Source organism: Aethalodelphis obliquidens, unplaced genomic scaffold, assembly GCF_003676395.1.
Source record: "Aethalodelphis obliquidens isolate GAN/ISIS:26980383/991018 unplaced genomic scaffold, ASM367639v1 scaffold3, whole genome shotgun sequence".
NCBI classification, from domain to species: domain Eukaryota; kingdom Metazoa; phylum Chordata; class Mammalia; order Artiodactyla; family Delphinidae; genus Aethalodelphis; species Aethalodelphis obliquidens.
Window position 1 is genome coordinate 34,336,072 of NW_020837947.1, and position 21,456 is coordinate 34,357,527.

Consider the following 21,456-nt stretch of genomic DNA (forward strand, 5'->3'; position numbering starts at 1 on the left):
ATTGCAGATTCCCATCTACTCTAACTATATGTCCATAGCTGTGGGTGAAGAGGAACATCTGTGGGTGAAGTGCGATTAGAGAAAAGAAATACTGGTCTACCAGCGTATTAGTCACTGTACTTAAATGCATAACTGTCATCTTCTGTGCTACCTTCCATGAATCTTCACTAGCTGCCAAACTTGTTCCCCTTCCTCCAAACTCCTGAGCACCTTTTCAGCTACCTTCCAAAGCACTTCGGATTGACAAATAATTTTAAGCTTGTTGAGCGTTACAATGACGCTATTACACGCGGTGCATATGCTTTCTGGCAAAAACAAAAAACACAAAAATGCCTTCTCTCCACTCAATAACACAGATGACATGTGTAAGAAGGCACAGCCTAGATAACTTCCTCTCCCCTCCCGTTTCGAAGTTCTCCTAAACTGGTCCTTCTCCTTCACTCTTTCCACGTTTACACAGGAGCCTGAAACAGCGCAGGACTTCGGGGCTTCCGGGCACCAGCCCCGGCCCTGCGTCGCGAAGCTCGGCAGATAGGAGCCCGCTTTCAGGGCTCACTCACGACACGAGCACCCGGCCAACAACGGGGTCTCCTGGGTCTGGGGACAGGATCGCCGGGAGAAAGAGCCGACGCGTAATATAGGTAACGGGCCGCGGAAGATCAGAAGGCAACGGGCGCTGCAGGTCGGGGGCGGGGAAACGGAAGAGGATCTGGGCGGAGCGGAATGGGGGCGCGGCGGGGCGGAAGGGGAAGTCGGCGCTTCTGGGAGCTGCGGGACTTTGTGGCCGTAGGAGCTTCACTTTAAGTAAGTACCGTCTAGGAGAGGACCCTAGCTGTCTCTGCGTAACGGACTTTAGTGTTTCTCCACAGGGATTCCAGACGGCGAGCCGCGGGGGTTCGGCGGCGCGGTCCGTGTGAAGCCGCCCCGCAGGCCCGCTGCCCTCTGCTGGGCGTGGGGACGCAGCGCACAGCGACGCAGAGGCCTTTGCCTGGTGAGCGGAGGGTGATAGGAAAAGACGAGTCGAACTTTCCTGGGAGAGTGGAGAAACAGCTGACATAAACGTTTTCAAAAGAATAGGGAGACCTGATTTCAGTGCACTAATTTAAATGCTGAATACTTTCCAGGCCCTCTTCTCAGCAGTGTTAAAAAAAAAACGACTAAAGAAAATAATTTAGGTGATACAGTTTAAGTTCACATTGACATGAAGTGGGCAGTCTCCTTTTGGAGACATGCAAAATAAGGTGAAAGGCATGAAGCTTTTAAGGTAAAAATAAAACAGCTGTTTATTTTACCAGCAAAATGGGCTTATTTGGGAATAGCAGAGGAATTGCAATTCGAGACAAGCGAACTAGAGGAAAAGCCATAGATAAGTTCAGCAAACAAAGGAGAGGCCCATTCTGTTACAGGGAAAAAGGAAGAAATTGGGAGGGGTTGTTCTGAAGAAAGTCCCCTGGTAGAAAGTGAGAGTTCAGGTGGTGATGGTTCCTCCTAGGCAAATTTGCTGGGTGAACAGGAAATCTTCCCTCCTAGTAGGTCTGTGAATGATGCTTTGCTGTTGGAGTATGTAATTAACGGGAGTAGTTGATGCTTCTTGTGGTAGTGTGTGAGGGTTCCCCCTTCTGGACTCCCAGCTATTTTAAATGAGGTTTCCTCTATTCAGTTTGGCATTTTCTGCTTTTCTCTGAAAGCATCGCTGATCAAGAGTCAGGTTTTCCATCTTCAGTGGCCTTTGTCCCTTGGTGCCAGGACTTTTCCTGGGTGTTGTGTCCCACCTTAAAGGGAAAGTGCACAGATTGGAAACGACTGAGGTCATGTTCAAGTAACAAGGAGGAGTAGGAGGGAGAAATCTCAGGCACTTACCATCTAAAGTCTGTGTCTTCTTAAGGTCATAAGCGTTGCAGACCATTCTGATCATTTTGAAATGTTGAGCCAGCATTACCTGTTGGACACATCAGTTTTACAAAGGTTTTACAGGAAACAAAATACAGAACTTAAAATAGTTATACAAACCGGAATTAAAAGTAACATAACTCCAGGGCTTCCCTGGTGGCACAGTGGTTGAGAGTCCACCTGCCGATGCAGGGGACGCGGGTTCGTGCCCCGGTCCGGGAAGATCCCACATGCCGCGGAGCAGCTGGGCCCGTGAGCCATGGCCGCTGAGCCTGCATGTAACGGGAGAGGCCACAGCAGTGAGAGAGAGGCCCGCATACCGCAAAAAAAAAAAAAAAAAAAGTAACATAACTCCAAATTTTATGATGGTCTAAACTAGGACCTTAGGCCTGCGGGTAGCCAGCTGAACAAATCATGGAGGGTCAGGTGAGACTTGTTGCAACCAGTGCTCTTTCTCCTCAATTCTTCCACGCAGTTGAGTTTCTGCTGCTCTAATCATGTTTTCTTTGGCACTTACTCGGACCTGAGGGAAAAAAGGCCCTTCCTACAGAGGCAGACATGGAGTCATGTATGCCTCCTGGAAGTTCCCACTCAAGGTGGCCATGAAGGCTTAGTAAAATGGATCAATGGGAGGCTTCTGTTTTGTATTGAAGAGAAAATAGAACAGTGAATACAGCAACAGCATAAACTGAAAGAATTAACCGAGCATGTTGGGAAGACAGGGCAGGAATAAGTATGGAGCAATAGCTTATGAGCTGTTTGCAAAAACAGCAGAACTTCAAAGACATATTAAAATAGTATTGTTATCCCAAAAGAGCTGTTTAGAACCAAGTGTGTTATCCAGTAAGACAGCCTGTAAGGTTGCAAATTCGAAGACCATGAATCTAGGTAAGAATCCCGAAAAAATTAATAGTCCAGATGAAAGTAAGACTTCAGTGAATTCTGAACCTTCTAACTCTTAAAAAAAAACCCAAAATGCAGGTGAAAAGACTAATTTGTTATGGGGTCATGATGAGGTAGTTTCTGAAAGGCCATAATCAAAAGAAGAGGATTTGGGAAATACAAACAAGGGCATTGTCTTTCTGTGAAAGAGAGAGAGAGTGAAAAAAAAGCAACAGTGAGAAAAAGGGTATACAGGCCTGGTCAGGTCATCTTTGGAAAGCTGTATGCCTCCGTTGTCAGCTGCTTCTCTTCCTAGTCATTTCGATTTGGAGGTTTCCAGTGTTTGTGTAGGACCACATGTCAGGTGCGGTCTTCTCTAGCTGTGAGATGTGTACTCAAGGTTCGAGTCCCTGAAGTTTGGCTGCCTTCTAGGTAGTGAGGAGGACCTGGTATAGTCCCTTCCAAGAGGATTCAAGGCAGTCTTTGTTCTTACTGATTTCAAATCAGAAGAGTGGAAGAAAATTGAAAACATTAGTCTGGAGAGGAGTAGCCAGACATTATTGGAGACTAGAAGAATTTAGGATCCAGTCCAGTGTGCAGGTATATGACAAAACCTTGGAGATAATTGATAGCTACGTAAGTGCAAACATGATTTTTCTATGATTGTCCTTACTTTTATCAAAGATAATCATAGTAAAACTAATTTGTTGGTATTAAACTTGGTTTGATTATTTACATAAATGCAGCAAGAATGGTGATTGACCATATAAGCTCTTTTTCAAAATTGTTTTGCTGGAATCTTGTAAGCAAGGTACCAGGCTGATTTATTTATTATTTTTGAGAAGTTCCTTAAAGCTGTCTGGTCATATCTGTCTATGTACGTCTTTCTTGAATATGATAATCCAGCCGAAGCCTTGGTAATATAGCCAATATTTCCAGTTGTGTCTTGTTATGAGGAGAACAGATTCTCATTGAATTTATGCAAGTACACATATTGTCATGAAAAACATACTTAAGTTTTTGAATTCTGGAGGGATCAGGACGGGAGAAAAAAAATAAATATTTTAACCTTTGTTACAAAGATACGTTTTCTTTTTTTTTTTTTTTTTTTTTATGCGGTACATGGGCCTCTCACTGCTGTGGCCTCTACCGTTGCGGAGTACAGGCTCCGTATGCGCAGGCTCAGCGGCCATGGCTCACAGGCCCAGGTACGTGGGATCTTCCCGGACCGGGGCACGAACCCGTGTCCCCTGCATCCGCAGGCGGACTCTCAACCACTGCGCCACCAGGGAAGCCCAAAGATACATTTTCTTAAAGGAGAGGAAGAAAAAGGTCCTTTAAATCTAGTTCTGTGTAATATCTTACAGTTATCTAACACCTGCCTTCTAGAGTATTTGTCAGGATCTTTTCTGCGATGAAAGGTACTAGAAATGATATTTGCAAAAGCACCAGAGTAAAACAACAACTGTCTATAACTGACAAAAGACTTAAAAATAGTAATGATTAAAGATCTGATGAAGGTTCATTATGATGTAATTGACAAGTCAATTTGGTTATTTCTATGACTACATCTTTAAAATCATGGCTGATAACATTATGCCAGGACACATCAGAATCATAGGAATTTTCATACAATCTCTAGAACATTTAATAACATTCACGTATACAACATAACCTAAGAAAGTTTATCATCATTTATTTGACAAAGCTTCCCATATAATCTGACATATCAGATAAACCTGATTAACATCTCCCTTTTTATAAGAAGAGAGAACAAGTCCTCTGAGAAGTCCCAGGGGCCGTCTGGAGATTCCCAAAGTTATTTTCAGGTCAAAACGACTTAATTTAGAGTTTGATTTTGGGGAAGTGTTTCAAAAATATCAAAAGGTTTTGGACATTTGACCAAATAAGATTACTGAAGATTACAAAACACCAAGTATCTATTTAATCAAAATGACAAAAAGATTTCAAAAGACAAATAGAGAAGGTTACATAGCTGCAAAACAAAAAAAACCAAACCAAACCCTTAGCTCTTCTTTATAAAAAAGACAGCTTTTTAGAAAAGCACAGGAGATAATTTTGATAAAACACAAAAAAGTAAGGAAAAACCTTTCACAATCTCTTATCAGGAGCAGACCAATAGCCCAAGCAAACTATGTCCTTTCAGCAGCTGAAAGAAAATTAAGTTCCAGTTTTACATAAGTACACTATTGATATTAAAGCTTACTTTTAAAACCCTTATAGCAAGTATATTTAATCTTATCCTAATTTATTGCGTATAAAATTTCTTTCAAAAGATTCTTGCTTCACAAACCCTTCTACAGTTTTCTCTTTACATTCAGATTTTGTCTTATCCTTTCCTTTTTATTCTGGCAACTATTTTACTTCAGGACAAAACTACTTCCTTTGCATACAGCGATGTTTTCCTTATCATTTCTAGTAGCTTTAATCATATTTATTAATCAGAATATATAACCCTTAGAAACTTTGATTTCTAGTGAAAACTAAGAAGTAAGCAATTTTAGAGTAGCAAATTTATAAATGTATTTTCTAGTTTCCAAAGGTATATGCCATTTTAAATAGTACAGTCTTTCAGTGTGACACAAGACATGGTTACTAAAAGACAAAAATTTAACTTTGGTTTCTCTAAAATAGAAAGCCAAAAGCAATAGATCTGTGTTCGGTAATTAATGTTTTAGTAATTTATCATGTTTGGAGAATGATCCAGACATTCAATAAAGATTTGAGTATGCTACTTTTTTTAAGGACACATATCATAAAACATAATTATTGCACCTAAACACTCTTACCCCATTTTCATCTATCTGAATTATTTGTTCCCAGCATTTATGTTTAAATTGCTCACAAAAACTTCATGAGACATTAGACAAAGTCAGCCATCAACTCAAGCAAATTTTTTTTCTAACAAACTTGCAACAGAGATAACATGAACTTATTTGACTAGTAAACCCAAGTAGAATAAAAGTATTATATTTAATGCTGATAACTCTAAAGACATTCCTGTTTCAATTAGACTAACAAATTTAAACTAGCTTTAATGCCCGATATTTTCCCAGATCACATGAACCACAAAAGCATCTGTTTGAGTTTCTCTTATATTTCTGATAATTTAATTTATATAAGTACTTAATTTTTTTAGGCCAGTTAAATAGAACTGTTTTTATAAATTAATTTTGGCAGTACCATCTGGAGGTATAAAAAGAACACATCTATAACACATATATGGACGCACATAACACACAGACAGACACAGAGATCTTATAGCCTGGTACAAAACTCAAAGAGAATATTTGGATCCAAATTGTATCTCTGGCAGATGGACTAAGTTAACCTGTTTAATTGCATACTGTAAGGATCCTCTTAGAGCTGTCTTTTCGGAGTCCTCTTGTCTTTTTAGAAATTTCTGCATACCTATTAAAGAATGCATTCCACTGTCCTCGAGATCAGGTGTCCTAAATATTGAACCTGGGTTTGAGCAAACTGCAGTTTTTCTTTGGAGACATCACATCCCCTTAAGGTCAAACATTTTAACAGGTGGATGCTGTTTTTCTGTGAAGAAATTTGAGAAGGGGGGCAGAGAAACAGATTATCTACATAGTATAACAAAGTAGAGAATAGAAGAGTTTATCAAAAAATTTGATCTCAGTAGGAATGGATGTCAGTAGCTTGTAGGGATTAGGAACAATAGGGTACTGAGGGATAATGGTGTTATTTATTGTTCAGAGGTTCTGGACAAAGCTCCATCCCTGGCCTCGGGTTTTCTCACAGGTAAACTAGGGGTATTACAAGGAATGAGTTTATTGCTTTGAAGGCTTATTTATCTACTGTCAAATTCTGGAATTATTATTTCCTTTTTGGGGAGAAAGAAATCCCAGCATGATACTTTTCTAAGAAGTCTTGGCCTAATAAATGAATAGGGGGCAGAGGAAGTTAAGGAGGGAAGAGTGGGTATCTCTCAAAAGGCCTAAAAAAAGACCTATTGCAGAGACTCCCACTATCTGAACCGTGTTAGTACCCATCTTGGAGAAGGGAAGGAGGAAGCCGGCACTGGAGGCAGGGCCTGAGACAAAGAAAATTGGAGGAGGGGAGAGAGAGACCTCAGAGGACATGTCTTTCTTTCTTCGTTTGAAACGTGCATGAGGTAGGACTGCAATTTTTAAATGTAGTACTGTCCAGAGTCCCTGAAAGGGCAGGGGGCGAACTCCAACATGTAGATTACTGGGATCCCATTTCTCAGGTTTTTTTCCTAGAGCAAAAGAAAATTCCTAAACAGTCTGCAGGTCAAATATCAGCACAGTTCCAATAGGAACAGCCTGATTCCAAACGAGTTGGGCCAAATGCTAAGTGAGTGAGTGCTCACAGGAGGGATAAAGCCTTTATACAGAAAGTTATCTAATGGAGGTTGTCTAAGTTTTGGTTTGCTGATGTGGGACCCATGGCAGGAACAGCTCTATTTTGGGCCTAGAAATTGATTTCAACAGTAGGTAATGTTCCCTGGGAACTCTGTAATTGTCCTTCTCACTACCTGTATTAAATTATCTTGCTTAAGTAAAATTTGCATCCTTCATTTCATGCAGCCAACTTTTCGACAACAGCAAAAATGACTAACTCATTTTTGGTAAATGTTCTTTCATTCTAGAATTCTTTTGAGCCTCATTAATCCTTTTAATGCTACACACACATATAACTGCGAAATCTGCTGGGGGAGGGAGGAGCATGGTAATAAAACAGAGGATCTTTTCTTGATATTTTATTGGTCTGATCTGAAAGATGAGCAGATCTCAGTTAGTTGGGGCACAGGCAGTGATCAACATTCCAAGAGGAGAGACCAGCTTGCAGGGAAGAATGGAACCGAAACAGGGTGAATGGTGGGAATAATAAACAGGGTAGGTAGAGTTGGTTTGTGGACAGCTTCTTAAGCCTTGTATGGCATTATGGATTCTCAAGCATTGTGTGCCAAATTATTACTGGTGAATAGTATTTGTCAAGTACTGTACTAGGCATTGCAAGTGCCCTCTTACAGCTAAATCTAGTGGGAAGATTTGGTTAAAGAAGTCATTACAGGAAAGCGTGAGTGAGGGTTAATAAAGGATATAAATATTGTGAGAACAGAGAGTAAAAGTATTTGGTATAGTTTAGAGTATTAAAGGAGATGACTTGGAGTCTGAGGAAGAAAAAAGTGTAATGGGTGGGGGAAGCACGTATTCAGAGGCTTGGAATGAAGAGAACACCTGAAGGATTTGAAAAACTGAAAGAAGTTCATGTTGGCTGAGAGGAAGAAGGGTATGTGTGGCACGTAATTAACCTTGAAAGGTAGGATAATAAATGACAGCCTAAAACCAAACTAAAATACGAGAAACAGGTCATATACTGACAGTCTAAAGTAGAATAGTTTTGATTTTTTGTTTACTCCCTGCGTTAAGCTAATTGTTTTCTTACTAAGTATGCGTCTGTGTTTATTGTCTAGATGTAGCAGTTTCAACACATGGTAAAACGGGTTATGCCTTCTAAGAGAACAGCTAGCTTAGATCCTGTGCAGGGAAGGGAGCTATTTGATCACCTTTGAAGAACTTTAAAACAAAAGTGGAGAAAGTGAAACCTTTGATCTCAGATGTACACAGGGCTCTCTTCTCTTTTCCTTTTCCCATGGTATGGTTGTGAGCTTGTTCAGCTGGGCTGAATCTGCTTGTGGTAGGACAGCAAACCATCCTGCAGGATGAGTTTTAAACATACTTTTTGTCCTGAAGAAAATTTATAAAATCAAAAATGCCTCCGAACCTTTTCGTTGCCTCTGATCCTGGGACAAATCCAAAATGCCGATTGCTTAACTACATGCTTATAAAAGACCAGAATCTCAGCCCTTGTTTGTTCACTTATACTTTCAGATAATATGGTAGTTTAATAGTGGTTTACACCTTGTCATCTTCTAAGTACTGAACTACTGTCTAATTTAATCTCTGAGTTTAGAATTGGGATGAAAGTATCCATAATAGGCTATTTCAAATGTCAAGAATTGGATCCCTAAACTTGAGATCAGCAAATCTAATAGGCTTAAGCAGTGCCCTTGAGTTTCTCTGGTACTAGTGTGTGGCACAGACAAGGGGATATAAGGGGAGAAGAGAAAAGAAAGGAGAGTTAGTGCAAGGGGGACAAGAGTGAGGGGGGAAAAGAAAAAAAATATGGAATCAAAAGAGAAAAAGGATAATGAGGTTTTTATTATAAGGTTTCCACGGAAAAATCAGCATATCAGAGTTGTCCAATGAGGCAAAAATGTTAGTAACATGAATATTTAAATTTGTAATGATTTAAGTATGAGGAGATACAGATCTGATGATGTCTATACTAATTGCCCTTGTTTTGGTTATTGGAGGTAGGGAAGTGTGTGAAGACAGAACAGACAGACTCCTTACAATGAAAGAGGATAACGTTTATTGAATCTGTTATCCCTTCATAATACTTAAAAATGCTAATGATTTTATAAGCCTTACCCCTTCTTATTTTCTAGTTTAACTCCTTATTCTTTTCCCTAAACAGAATACTATGGAAAACAGGGAAATTTATTTATTTTTTTAAATAGTCATTTAAGTTCTCATCAAGTTTCTTTGGCACAATTCTTTTATACTGAAGTCATGGTCAATGTGGAAGAGACCTCTGCCCCAACTGAATTTTCCATTGAGTGGTCTCTTCTATATATGACTTATCCCCAGGGGCAAAACATGCATAGAGCATATTCTAGGCAAAAGCAAGCTTGGTCATATTGTGTTTTGCTCTGACCCTCTATGTAGACCTCTCAGTTTTGTGAACTGATCTGGCAGGTGACCTTGAGAGCTTATTTTTCTTAGACTAGAAGCAGGCCTAAGGAACCCTGAGCCCTACTGCCTTTAACCTTCTTCAGATGCCTTCCGAAGATAAAGGCAGCCCCCGCTTCCATGTACCACACAAGCTGAAAAAGAAAGAGAGGAGAGGAGAGAGAGAACCCAGTAGAGAGGAAAAGGAGGAAAGGAGGGAGATGAGAACAAAGAAATCCAAAGTGGCAGCAGTGCCAATGGAAACAGTTTCACTCTGTTGCCTTCTACAGAAAGCTGTGGTACTTTGAATGTCGTTGGCTCAAAACCGATAGCATCTTCCTTTGAAGGAGGAGTGGGGAAGGTAGGGCAAATAGGTCGTCATGGGTTCCCCATTTAAATTTGCCACGAACAGTTACTAGGTCTTTTTTAAAATTAATTAATTTTTATTTATTTTGGTTGCACCGGGTCTTAGTTGTGACATGGTCTTAACCTCAGTACTCACTGGGTAAATTGCCTTTCATTCCTAGGAAGTTAGAGAATGTAACAGGCTAGTCCTAACCCTTGTGAGGGAAATCTGGTTATATAGTTAAAGTATGAAGAATACTACTAACCAGACCCTTGTAAAATATGTATTACCAACTACAGACATTATAAATAGGTAGAGCGATGTTTTGTTATCTATTACTTACCATCATTTCTTAAAAAGTGTTAGTATTTTCATTAATGATCCAATAGAGATTGTGTTGTATGCAAACCCAATTTGTAAACATGAAAAGAAAAAAAATATCAGACCCAAAGCTCTTGTCTGTTTTGTGAAAAGGAGCAGGGGCTCCTAAGCTAGGACTGACGGTGGAGTCGTGGTCCTGGATCAAACTGACCAGGGGCCAGTGAAAAGGAGATCTCCTTCTCTGGCTGACTGTAATACCCTTGAGCACTTGTAGCTACATATCCTGGACTTGCATTTCCTAGAATTCCAACAATGAAATAAACTTTTTCTATATGGCAAATAGAGATCTTTTATTTAGTTTGGGAAATGATGGTTAGGTACAGTAATCCCTGTATGGTAATAACCACGTTAGGTATCATTTAGTACCGCAAATATTAAATGTAAAGCTCTGTATGCTAAAGCCATGAATAAGATGTGGTCCCTACCCATAAGCGTTTTTGAATTTACTGGAGGCAGGAGCTTCATCTCTAATTCTTTCTTATCTGGTTTCTGGCTGTACATCAATTTTTAAGAAATATCATTACCTTTAATAAGGACACTTGCTCAGTTGTCAGACCTGCCAGAACCTTCAGACACCTATGTGGCCACCAATGGCAATATTTGTGTTCTTTATTAAATATCTTCTATGCAAAAAACAGAGTACTTAGAAAACTAGTCTTGAAATTGGCAGTTTAGAAGGTTGGGAGAGATCACTAGCAAAGGTAGAGACCATCCCCTCTAAATTTGGAATGATATCCTTCAGTTAAAAAAATGTTTAGTGAGAAATGTAGCATACATGCATATAGTGAAAAGAGCATAAGAAGAGTTTAAAGAAAGGCAACAACAAAAAGAAATACCTTAGGTTAAGAACTACAACACTTAGGTTACTTAGGTTAAGAACTACAACACATTCATTCTGAAACCTTACTTTTTCAAATGTATGGTTTACTTAGGTTAAGAACTACAACACATTCATTCTGAAACCTTACTTTTTCAAAAGTATGTTAGGTTAGCTTTCTTCATTCTTAATGTCTACATTTATTTTCATTCTGGCTAACTGTAATACAACCTGATTTCAAAGTAAGTAAATGAAAGCAATCTTTTATAGAAGTAATACATGAATAGTAGTGTCGCGCAGTTTCATATAACCTCATAAATGTTTTGATTTCATCCGAGAGCCTTTATGTAAAGTATGTTCTTGTCTATTCAAAAGACTTGTGATTCTAGGCGGCTATTTAGTTACCTAAAACAGTGTCTCAAGTTTTAAAAGTTTTTATAAATTGATAATTTGTTTTAAAAAATTACATGTATTTATATGGAGAAAAAGCAGAGCGAGAACTTCAAGAGCTTTCCTGTTGTTTCAGAATTTGACAGTAAGCAGGTCACTCTCTAGAGGAAAGCTTCACATAAAGGTAAGCTTTCATTACTTGTAAAATGGAAATGTGGGCCCTATTTTCTGTTTGTCTGTTTTCTAGATTTGTTTTGGGAGGGTAGTGGGACTATATAATTTTCATTCTAATAGATTAGTGCTAACGTAATCAGGTGAAGAACTGATACTCTGGAAATATGTAAGATGAGAGTATTTTGAAAGTAGAGCCCTCTGCCAATATTTTGGCCACAAGACACTGCAAAAAAAGAGCTGATCTGAGTTTACTTCTTTCTTTGGTTACTCCCCAGCAGAACTAGAATGTTGCTTGATTTTTGTTCTACTTCTGCTTAGAATGTTAAAACTTGGAAAGAATGAAGGGAAATAAAGTATAATCCCATGCACTGATTTCATGTCTTTGGATCCATTTCTGCCTATAGAAAATTCTTAGACTTCGTGATAAAAGTTTATTGGTGAAGAGAAAAAAATCCTTTTATGAAGTTATGGCTATATTTTAAATTTGATGCAGGTCTCTAATAGAGCTTAATAAAAGGAGGGATTTTGTTCTGTTTTCAACTAGAGAGTTGAATATTATTGCTGAGTGTGTATGTATTTTGTTTCTTTGATAAAACTAAAAATACTTTTTTTTTCTCTCTGAAATAGCTAGTTAGCAAAGGGGAGATCACTAAATAGGAACTCAATAAATACCAATTGAATTGTTACCAATTATATCTTACCAAATGCTCTTATCATATGCATGTATGTTTATATACTAGGATCCCAGTCCTTTGAACTTCTTGGCTATAAAAACCTATATACACATGGTGTAATTTACTTAATGGCTTTTATGCAAAGAAACTATTCAACCATTTTTTATTCTTAGAATGAAGCTATTTACTTTAAATAATCCAAGAAAGAATACTGTCCTGTTTTAAAAGATTTATCTTAATTGCTAATCTAGTTATTATGTATGTTTTTTGCAATTTGTCTTTTAAAAAGCAAGGAAGGCTTCCAAGCTCATTTTGAATGATATATTTTGACCTTATTTTTCCCACAGACTTTGATCACTGAACTTGAATCTAGGGATAGTGAAAGGGGAGATAAAAAAGAAAAAACAGTGGTTGGGGATGAGAGGGCTTTTTTGCACATTGCTGGAGTCGTGAGCATACATATAAATATACATATATATCTTGTCCTGAGAATATAAGTTTTGCTAATTTAATTTATTTCTAGCCCCATTGCTTGTAATTTCTCAATAACTTCTGAAATTTTTAGTGTAGATTTCCTCTGCTAGCTAAGAGAATCCTGAGAGAACTTGATACTTATATTTAGTTGATAATTTAGGAAGCCTCCAAAATCCTTGTGTTTTTTCATAACTATTTCGTACTTTTTAATTAGCAAAAACATTGTATTTCCCCCCCCCCATCCCTTTCATTTCCCATAGACCTAAATTTTCCCACCTTAATCACTTTATTTCCTCTTCAGGTTCATTTTTTAGGTTCATGCTCAAGTCCTGAGAAGGACTAATTTTAAATCTTTTCAATTTCTTTGAAAATGTCTGTGAAGATTTGTACTTCTGGGGGCATACAGTAGAAAGATAGCTCTGATTTTAAGGTGTAGTATACAACTAATTGGTGCCCACTGTATTCATCCAGGTACATAGGTTTGAACTATGTTAGTCATAGAGGAAGTAAAGGATGAGAAAAATACAAAAGGTTGCATATGAGAAATGAAGGTGGCGAAGGAGATTGGGTTTTCCGCTGTGGCTTTCTGGGTTGAGGATACTGTGGATAGTTAAGGGAAGGAATAAAGTAGTTACAGGTTTTAAAACTGTGAGTTAGGTTTAAACAGTGATTTTGAGAAACCTGTGGTACATCTAGAGGTGAGGAGTAAGGAAGTAGATTTTTGTTTGATTTAGGAGGACTTGGGCATAAGGTCTCAACTAGAGATGGAAATGTAGAATTTGTTGTCTTACGAGTTTTAATAAAAACTGTAGGCAAATGAATAAAAGAATTCCAACAAATTAGTACTAAAAAGGCAAAAAAATGAGCAAGAAAACTTGAAGAGGCACTTTATAAAAGATGATATGCAAATAACAAGCATATGAAAATGGAGCTTGACTTCATGAGACATCATAGAAATGCAAAGTGATACCACAATGATATACCACTCTCTAGAATGCCTAAAATGGAGAGAAAGGAAAAAAAAGACACTGGCAAGTGATAACAAGGTTGTGGAACAACTGGAACGTTCACTAGCTGTGGATGTGAAAACTCTTAGGCAGTATCTTTTAAAGTGAAATAAATGAACAGATGTGATCATTATGACCAGTGGTGTACCCGGAAAATGGCTGTGGGGGGGGGCGGGGAGAGATTGATATGCAGAGTTTGCTAATACTTTTACCATGGTTAATTTCAAGCTACCTATGGTTTAAAAAGCAACTTGCAAAATTCTTCAGTGTTTAACAAGCAGTTTTAGCCAGCTGCTGCCTGACCCACTAATTCCATTTCTAGATATAGCCAGCAGAAATGCATACTTGTTGACCCAAAAGACAGATACTAAAATGTTCACAGCAGCTCTACTTGTAATGCCAAAACCCAGAAACAACCCAGATGACTATTTACATTAGAATAGATGAATTGTGATATATTCATATAATAAAATACAACAATGAAAAGAATGGACTATTTAGAATCTAATTACACATAATAATAGTAATGGGTGTCACAAACGTAGTTGAAACCAGACACAAAAGAATATTTACTATATTTTTCAATTTATATAAAGTTCAGTAGCAGGCAAGCTAATGTTGGTTATTAGAAGTCAAGATAGTTGTTATTTTTATTTGGAGTCATGTTCAGTTTCTTGATCTGAGTGCTATTTACTTGAATGTATTTACCTTGTGAAAATTCATTGAACTGTAACCTATGATTTGTATAATTTTCTGAACGTATTTTTTATGTGAACAAAAGTACTTACATAGGGCAAAAAAGCATTTGGGCAGATAGGAGATTACCCAGAGATGAGATACATAAAGTGAGAAGAGTGACAGAAGTTTGGGGAATACAGAAACCACACACATACATTCCTATTTCTTTGCCCACTTTCCTCAGGACTCATTCCAGCTTTTTCTATAAAGCATTACATAAGGTAAGGATAATGCTAAAAATAAATTTTCTGTTAGAGACTGGAACTGCTCTGTAGCATTTCTGCATAGAGATTGTTTCCAAGGGGACTTCTGGACTGAATTTATTCTTAGATTTAGAGTTAAAGGAAGAAGAACTGCTGTCATGAGGAAGACTCCCTGAAGGCAGGAGATGGTGCTAACTACAGAACAGCAACATTTTTCTAAATCCTCCTAGTGTGTTGGATCTCAGTAAATGCCCTATAACTACGTCATCATCTCCTGATGATATACTGAAATAATGTAACTTATATCCTTTGGTTTGAGAAGCGGGGGGGAAGGGAAGCAATCCTATACACTTCTCAGAGAGTGTTTTGAGAAGTAGGGAAGTCCTCCCAATAAACAGAAAGGTCTCTCACTAAAGCCTATTAATGTATAATATTCTAGAAGTGTCTGTTTATCCAGACTACTGCATACTTATCTTTCTTTTCCAGAAATGGCAAGACATGTTTTGAAGACATCACCTATCCCTATGAAGACAAAATTGCTACATCAAATAGGATTGTCACTTTATAGTACCTCTCATGGCTTCCATGAGGAAGAAGTGAAAAGAAAACTTGAGCAGTTTCCTGGTGGATCCATTGACCTTCAGAAGGAAGACAGTGGCATTGGCATTCTTACTCTGAACAATCCAAGTAAAATGAATGCCTTCTCAGGTATAGAGAGCTTTCTTTTGTTAGTTAAAAAACGACACTAAATCTAACCTGCTGTCCCATGCTTTTATCCTTAAATCTGTTGAAGAATTCTTGAAAGTCATGGTACTCTTTGTAGAACATGAGAAAACAAAACAAAACGATCACCTGAACCAGGAACTCTTTTACTAATTGTGAATATTTTAATGTTTTTAAAAAATCCGTGAGTATGGATGTTGGTAAAAAGGAAACCATCAAATTAATCTTGATTATTTTTTCCATTGAAATTTTAAGTGCTTAATAACTTCATTTGTTTGTGTTCAGCTAAGGTCACTGGGAGACAAAGGGAAGGATGTTTCAAAGATTTTACAACCTAAAGAGAAAAGCCTAAAATGAGAAAAAAAATTATTTAGCTTAAATTTTTTTTTCTATGAACTGAAATAAGACTGTCATTTTAACCATATAGTTCCAATAATCACTGAGAACACTGCACTTGCCTACTTGTTGCCCCTTTCTAGCTCTGAGATACAGGTAAATACCTTCTATTTACTAGGCAGCACTCTTGGCATATAAGAATTTTATATTTAAGAGACCTCAAGGTCCAGGACCTGTGATAATTTGTAATTTTTTGCCAAAGCTCAAATTTGAATTATCCTACCATGAGGTTATACAAGAGCTCATGAGTTACCTTCCTGACTACCCAGCACTCGTGTTTCCAGGTGATTTTGGCACTCTGTTTGTTAGTTACATACTTATTGTGGGGGGAGCGAATTATATTTTATAGTAGCATTTGAAATATTGGGTTCAAAAATATCCCAGTAAAGTTTCTTGTGTCTGTATATAATCATACTTATACACATAATTCAGTAGACTGTAAACTTTGTAAATTATTAGTGGTGGGTCTTTAAACACAAGATGACTTTTCTTTACATTCAGCAGAATTCAGAGATGTCTCTATTAATGTTAACCAATAGAAGTATAATGCAGGACACAAGTGTCAGCTACATATGTAATTTAAAATTTCCTAGTAGCCATATTTTTAAAAAGGAAAAAGAAAGGTAAAATTAATTTTAATAACATATTTTATTTAACCCAGTGTACTTAAAATATTTCAACAAATGACTGATACAAAAATTATTAATGAGGTATTTTCCTCTTTTCTTTTTTCATACCAATTCTCTGAAATCTGTTATGTATTTTACACTACTGTTACCAAATCAGGTCTGGTTGCTTGCCACTCAAAAATCAATACTCAAGAGACAGATGTTGGTAGAAAGGAAAGTAGCTTTTAATCAGAATGCTGGCAATCTGGGGAGATGTTGGACTCAGTTGTCCCCCAAAAACCACCTCTGAAGATTCTGCTCAGCCATGAAAGTTTTAAAGGGAAAAGGGGAAGTAATCTCAGTCGGGTCAGAATCGTCGCCATCCCCCAGTGTGTGCAGGCTTGTTGACTTCTTGTGATTTTTCTTTAGATGCTATCTTGTTCACACAGATTTGTTCTCGAGATTTCTGAAGGGGAAGCTAGGGAAGAGATCTGGTCATGTCTTAATTACTTATTCTTCATTTCTACTTCTTTGATCTACGGAAAGAGCCAACAGGTTAGGCAATGTATTGTGTGATCAAAAGATCTGAAAGTTGTGCTAGGGCCAGAGATGAGTAGAGGATGGGGGTGCCTGGCTTAAGGTTAGTGACAAGACAAAAGGGGCCTCCTGTAGAGAGCTCTTTCCTGCAAAGAGGCCTTTCCTGCCCAATGCTGTTCACACTACTGCACATCTCAGTTTAGGCTAGCCATGTTTCAAGTGCTCAAGGACTACATGTGCGTGGTGGCTACTTTACTGGACAGTGCAGCTGCATACCCTCAACTGGTTCAGAGAATAAAAGCCAGTTTTTATATTAGCCTAGGAAAAATAAAATTAGAAAGGTAAGACTGCTCGAGAGATTTAGACTAGATAAATACTTGTTTTAACTTACTACTGAATAGCTACAAATTTATAATTTATATTAGTAAAACTTTTTATTCAAACGGAAACAAGTATTAATTTGATGCCTAATATTTAAAACTAATACAAGCAGAACTGCTTTGATTTGGATGATGGTGGTTGGGTTGGGTTGGGTTGTGAGATGATGAATTAGCTCCACACCACACAACTCTCAAGGCCCTTGTTTGAAAATCAGCCAACCAGATACTCTTTAAGGTCTGTTTCAACTCTTATGTTTATTTTACAAAGTCAAAAAGATTATTTTAACTACTGGTACAGATTTCTCATACTTAGGGCCAGCATTATTTTTTCTACCTAACCACATATTCATGTGACTTCTTAATTAAGGGGGAGAGAGAGAGAGAAAGAGGTCACTATCAAGTTGTAAACTTTTAAAGCAGAGACTGTCATGCTTGCCTCTTTTGTATATACTCCTTAGTACCAACATGATAGGCATTTGATAGACATTCAGTAAATATTTGTACAATTTGTGACCTAAGAGTCTTGTTTGACACCTTACAGTTTCTAAATTATTTCTATTTGTCCAATATTTTATGTGTTTTTGACTCCCCCTCCCCTCTGGCAGGTGTTATGATGCTACAACTTCTGGAAAAAGTGATTGAGTTGGAAAACTGGACAGAGGGGAAAGGGCTCATTGTCCACGGAGCAAAAAATACTTTCTCCTCAGGATCTGATCTGAATGCTGTGAAAGCACTAGGAACTCCAGAGGCAAGTATTGTATGAATTATGCAATAGGTTCTACATGTTTGTCAGACATCTGGGCTAAGATACTTATATTCTACTTACATGGTTATTATCATGACAGCTTTTCTTTAATAGCTTTCCAAGGATCCGAGTTTTTGTTTTGCTTCTTAAAGTAAAGATTAGCTTGTAATAGTGTGAAGTAATGAGGAATAAAATGAAGGACAGGAAGACTAGCAATAAAAAGTTCATTATTAAAGCCAGCAAGGATTTTAATTTTTTTAGTGGAAGTCCCTTAGCATCTCATGATAAGGAGTTTTCCATGAGGTACCTAGCATAGCTTTGGCACATGGTAGACTTCAAAAAATGCTAACAGTTAAAAAATTTTCTTTTGAATTATGATTACAGAAAAGGAATCCGAATCATCTCTCATTATCTGTCCTCCGAACAACCTGTTTTTCTTGAATTCAGCTGTCCACTAACATCCCCTAGGCAGGAAAAAAAAAAAAAGAGAGAGGGTGAGAGTGAGTGAGAGAGAGAGAGAGAGAGAGAGAGAGAGAGAGAGAGAGAGGAGAGAGAGAGAAGAAAAAGAAAAAAAGGTATCTGTTGCCATTTAATTATAGATGTGAGCTGTACATAGGTAATAATGTTTTAATGTTATTGCACAAATCTCATACCACTCTATGTAGTATAATGATCTATTTGCATAATATATGAGGAAGGATCTCTCTTTTGGAAATTTTGATAGATTTGTATTTGAATGCTGGTTTCAACATTTTCTGGCTAAGTGATTGGGTAAATCACTTACTCTTTCTAAGTCTTATTTTCCTAATCTATAAATAAGAATTGTATATTTCACAGAGCTATTGTGAGGATTTAAGATAATATATATGAAGTGCCTACTAGCATGGTGTCTGAAAAAGGTAGCTATTATTTTTATTTCAAAGATCGTCATCCATAATGATCCGTAATTTGTAGCAGCACTAGCCTTAAATTTGTAATGCCTCTGAACGGTTAGAGTGAAACTGCAGAAATGCATCTCGGGGCGGGGGGCTCCGAGGAGCTCTGGTTCTTTATGTCTCAGATTGGAAAGAATTCAGCAAGAGGCAAAGTGATAGATAAGAAATGATTTATTAGCATAGGATGCTTATAGGTTTACAAGCAGGCAGGCAGGAGGGTGCTGCCCTGAGAACTTAGTGGGCTACAGTTTTATAATCAAAGGAAAAGTGGGGAGGGGGAGAAGACCACCTTCTTCCTCATTCTTGAGTAGACATCACACTTCCAACATTGGTTCCTCCTCCATGTCGGGTGGGGGATTTTTCTTGTCCCTACATGGTCAAACTGGGGCTGTCATAGTGTAATGGAAATGAGCAAAAAGGTGGTAACATATACTAAAATATGATAAATCATCTCAGCTTTCAGTATAATGTCACCTTTTCCTAATATTTTTATTTTCAGTGTATGCAGAGAAGCATGTCCTAGAAATCATTAACTTACTGACCTCACTGGACAGGATGTGGGTCTCAATCCACCATTATTTTATTGTTTGGGGCATGTCTCATGCTTCTGTTGCCTGATTTTGTTGCTAAGCAAGCCTGCTTGGTTTTGTGGTGAAGCAAACCTGCTTTCTTGAGTGATCATTACCTTACAGGGTCTCCCATGCTTTGTCTTTACTTACAATCTCCTAGTGGGATTAACTATTTAATCACCTACTTTGTCCCTTTAATCTGTCCCTATCAAGAGCACTAAGCTGCGGATCTGAATATATGGATTCTTGCCCAGGCTTTACTGATAATTAACTATGTGACCTGCAAGTCATTTGATTATAATTTTTCATTTCTAGAATAATTGTATTGCTAAGCACTTTACTTTGTTCACAAAAGATACTATAAAGATATTGTAGAATGAGATAATAGATTACTGTGGGTCTGGTGTGTTGTCAGCGTTGGGCTGCACCCTGCAGGCCTGCAAGGCCTGTATTTGCCCAGCTTTAAGACCTAAGAAAGAGCCCGGAGTCAGTGACAGAGACATCAGTGGTTCAGTGGATAGGGGGAGCCTCTGAAGCAAGGTCCTGGAGCAACACCCCACCATCTGCAGCAGATGGCGGGTAGGACAGGGCAGGACAGTCTTCACTCCAAGGGCAAGGGGAGATGGGAGATTGCCAGTTTTAAGGGGAACTAACCTCAGGTTGGCTCATTGGTTACCAGGGAAACTAGCAGAGGGGCACGCCCCTCACCACCCCTTTGTTAAGAACAGTCACTAGCTGGGGCCTGGGGCAGGTATGTAGGAAGGTCAGTCATGTGAGTAGGGTGTAGGTAAAGCAGGCACTGGTGGAGCAGGGAATGTATAGAGAGCCAGAGAACAGCCATCTGGAGTGGCCTGACCTTCCAGTCAGATAGGAAAACACCCCTAAAAATGTGAAAGGTTATTTTGCTTTCTTCTAGTTAGAAGGTTGTTGCTGTCTAACTAGATCATGTGGCCAGGAATTTTTCCCCTATAAATGTAAAAACTAAAAGTGGAGACATGCTAATTGTTTCACATATATGTAGCCAGCCTGATATAAATCATGTAGGGAAATATGTATCATTTTTATTCAGACTTCAGGTAAGGGATCACTAAATAAAGTTTATTCTTTCCAGTAAGGACATTCTCCAAGTAATCTGCTGTCTTGAATGCCTGCAGTAGAGTAAGATTGACTTTTGATCAACAGTTGAGAACTCGGGTGGTGTTACCCCAATGCTTAAATAACACTGCCGGTGTTCGTCCCTTGTAGCTATGCACATCTGCCAGTCTCATTAGAAAAAAAAATCTGGAATTGTGATTGTACTTTTATGAAACGTTCTTAGTCATAGTTATAGGAAATATATAGCATGGAAATAAACAATTTGAGTAAATTCTCTTTATGGATAATATTAAGAAACACAGTAATATTTATAAAGTATGGTGTATTTGTCACATGATGATTTTTAAAATTAATAAGAAGTAGAAGCAGTTTACATAAAGTTCCTGTTAACTATTTCCATTTCTCATATAGAACATATTCCTGTATGCCTGAGAAGTACCTATAAATATGTGTAAAACTGAAATTTTCAATGGCCTTGGGACTTTTGAGGCTCATGCATGTTTATGAATTGCAGCTGCACGTATAAACGCATCTGTCCCTCACAGCTGAGAGATTCTGAGATGCTTAACGTGACTTTAAGTATAAACAGCCTTTCTCTCAACAAAGCTCTTCTTTATCTAATATACTTACTCTTTGTTGTTGCAAATGCCTCATTGCATCTGCCTATTTGGTGAATTTGCTCT

General features: G+C 38.0%; 1 protein-coding gene and 1 long non-coding RNA gene across 6 annotated transcripts in view; one reads left to right on the forward strand and one right to left on the reverse strand.

The window, feature by feature from the left end:
* Window positions 1-730: 730 nt before the first annotated feature.
* The window catches only part of ECHDC1 (ethylmalonyl-CoA decarboxylase 1), a 42,944-nt gene continuing 22,218 nt past the window's right edge, over window positions 731-21,456 (forward strand). For 3 of the 5 annotated variants that reach the window (XM_027086900.1, XM_027086925.1, XM_027086935.1), the window contains exons 1-4: window positions 811-991; window positions 11,652-11,699; window positions 15,272-15,493; window positions 18,035-18,177. In XM_027086900.1, coding sequence (XP_026942701.1) covers window positions 15,274-15,493; window positions 18,035-18,177 — 363 coding nt within the window. In that variant the 5' untranslated portion in view covers window positions 811-991; window positions 11,652-11,699; window positions 15,272-15,273. The other 2 variants (XM_027086906.1, XM_027086916.1) reach the window with 2 other exon arrangements.
* Window positions 1,159-9,031, reverse strand: LOC113609555 (uncharacterized). Its single transcript, XR_003428680.1, has 3 exons — window positions 6,205-9,031; window positions 1,861-1,939; window positions 1,159-1,772 (listed from the first exon to the last, which is right to left on the reverse strand). It is a non-coding gene; the product is annotated as an uncharacterized LOC113609555 (long non-coding RNA).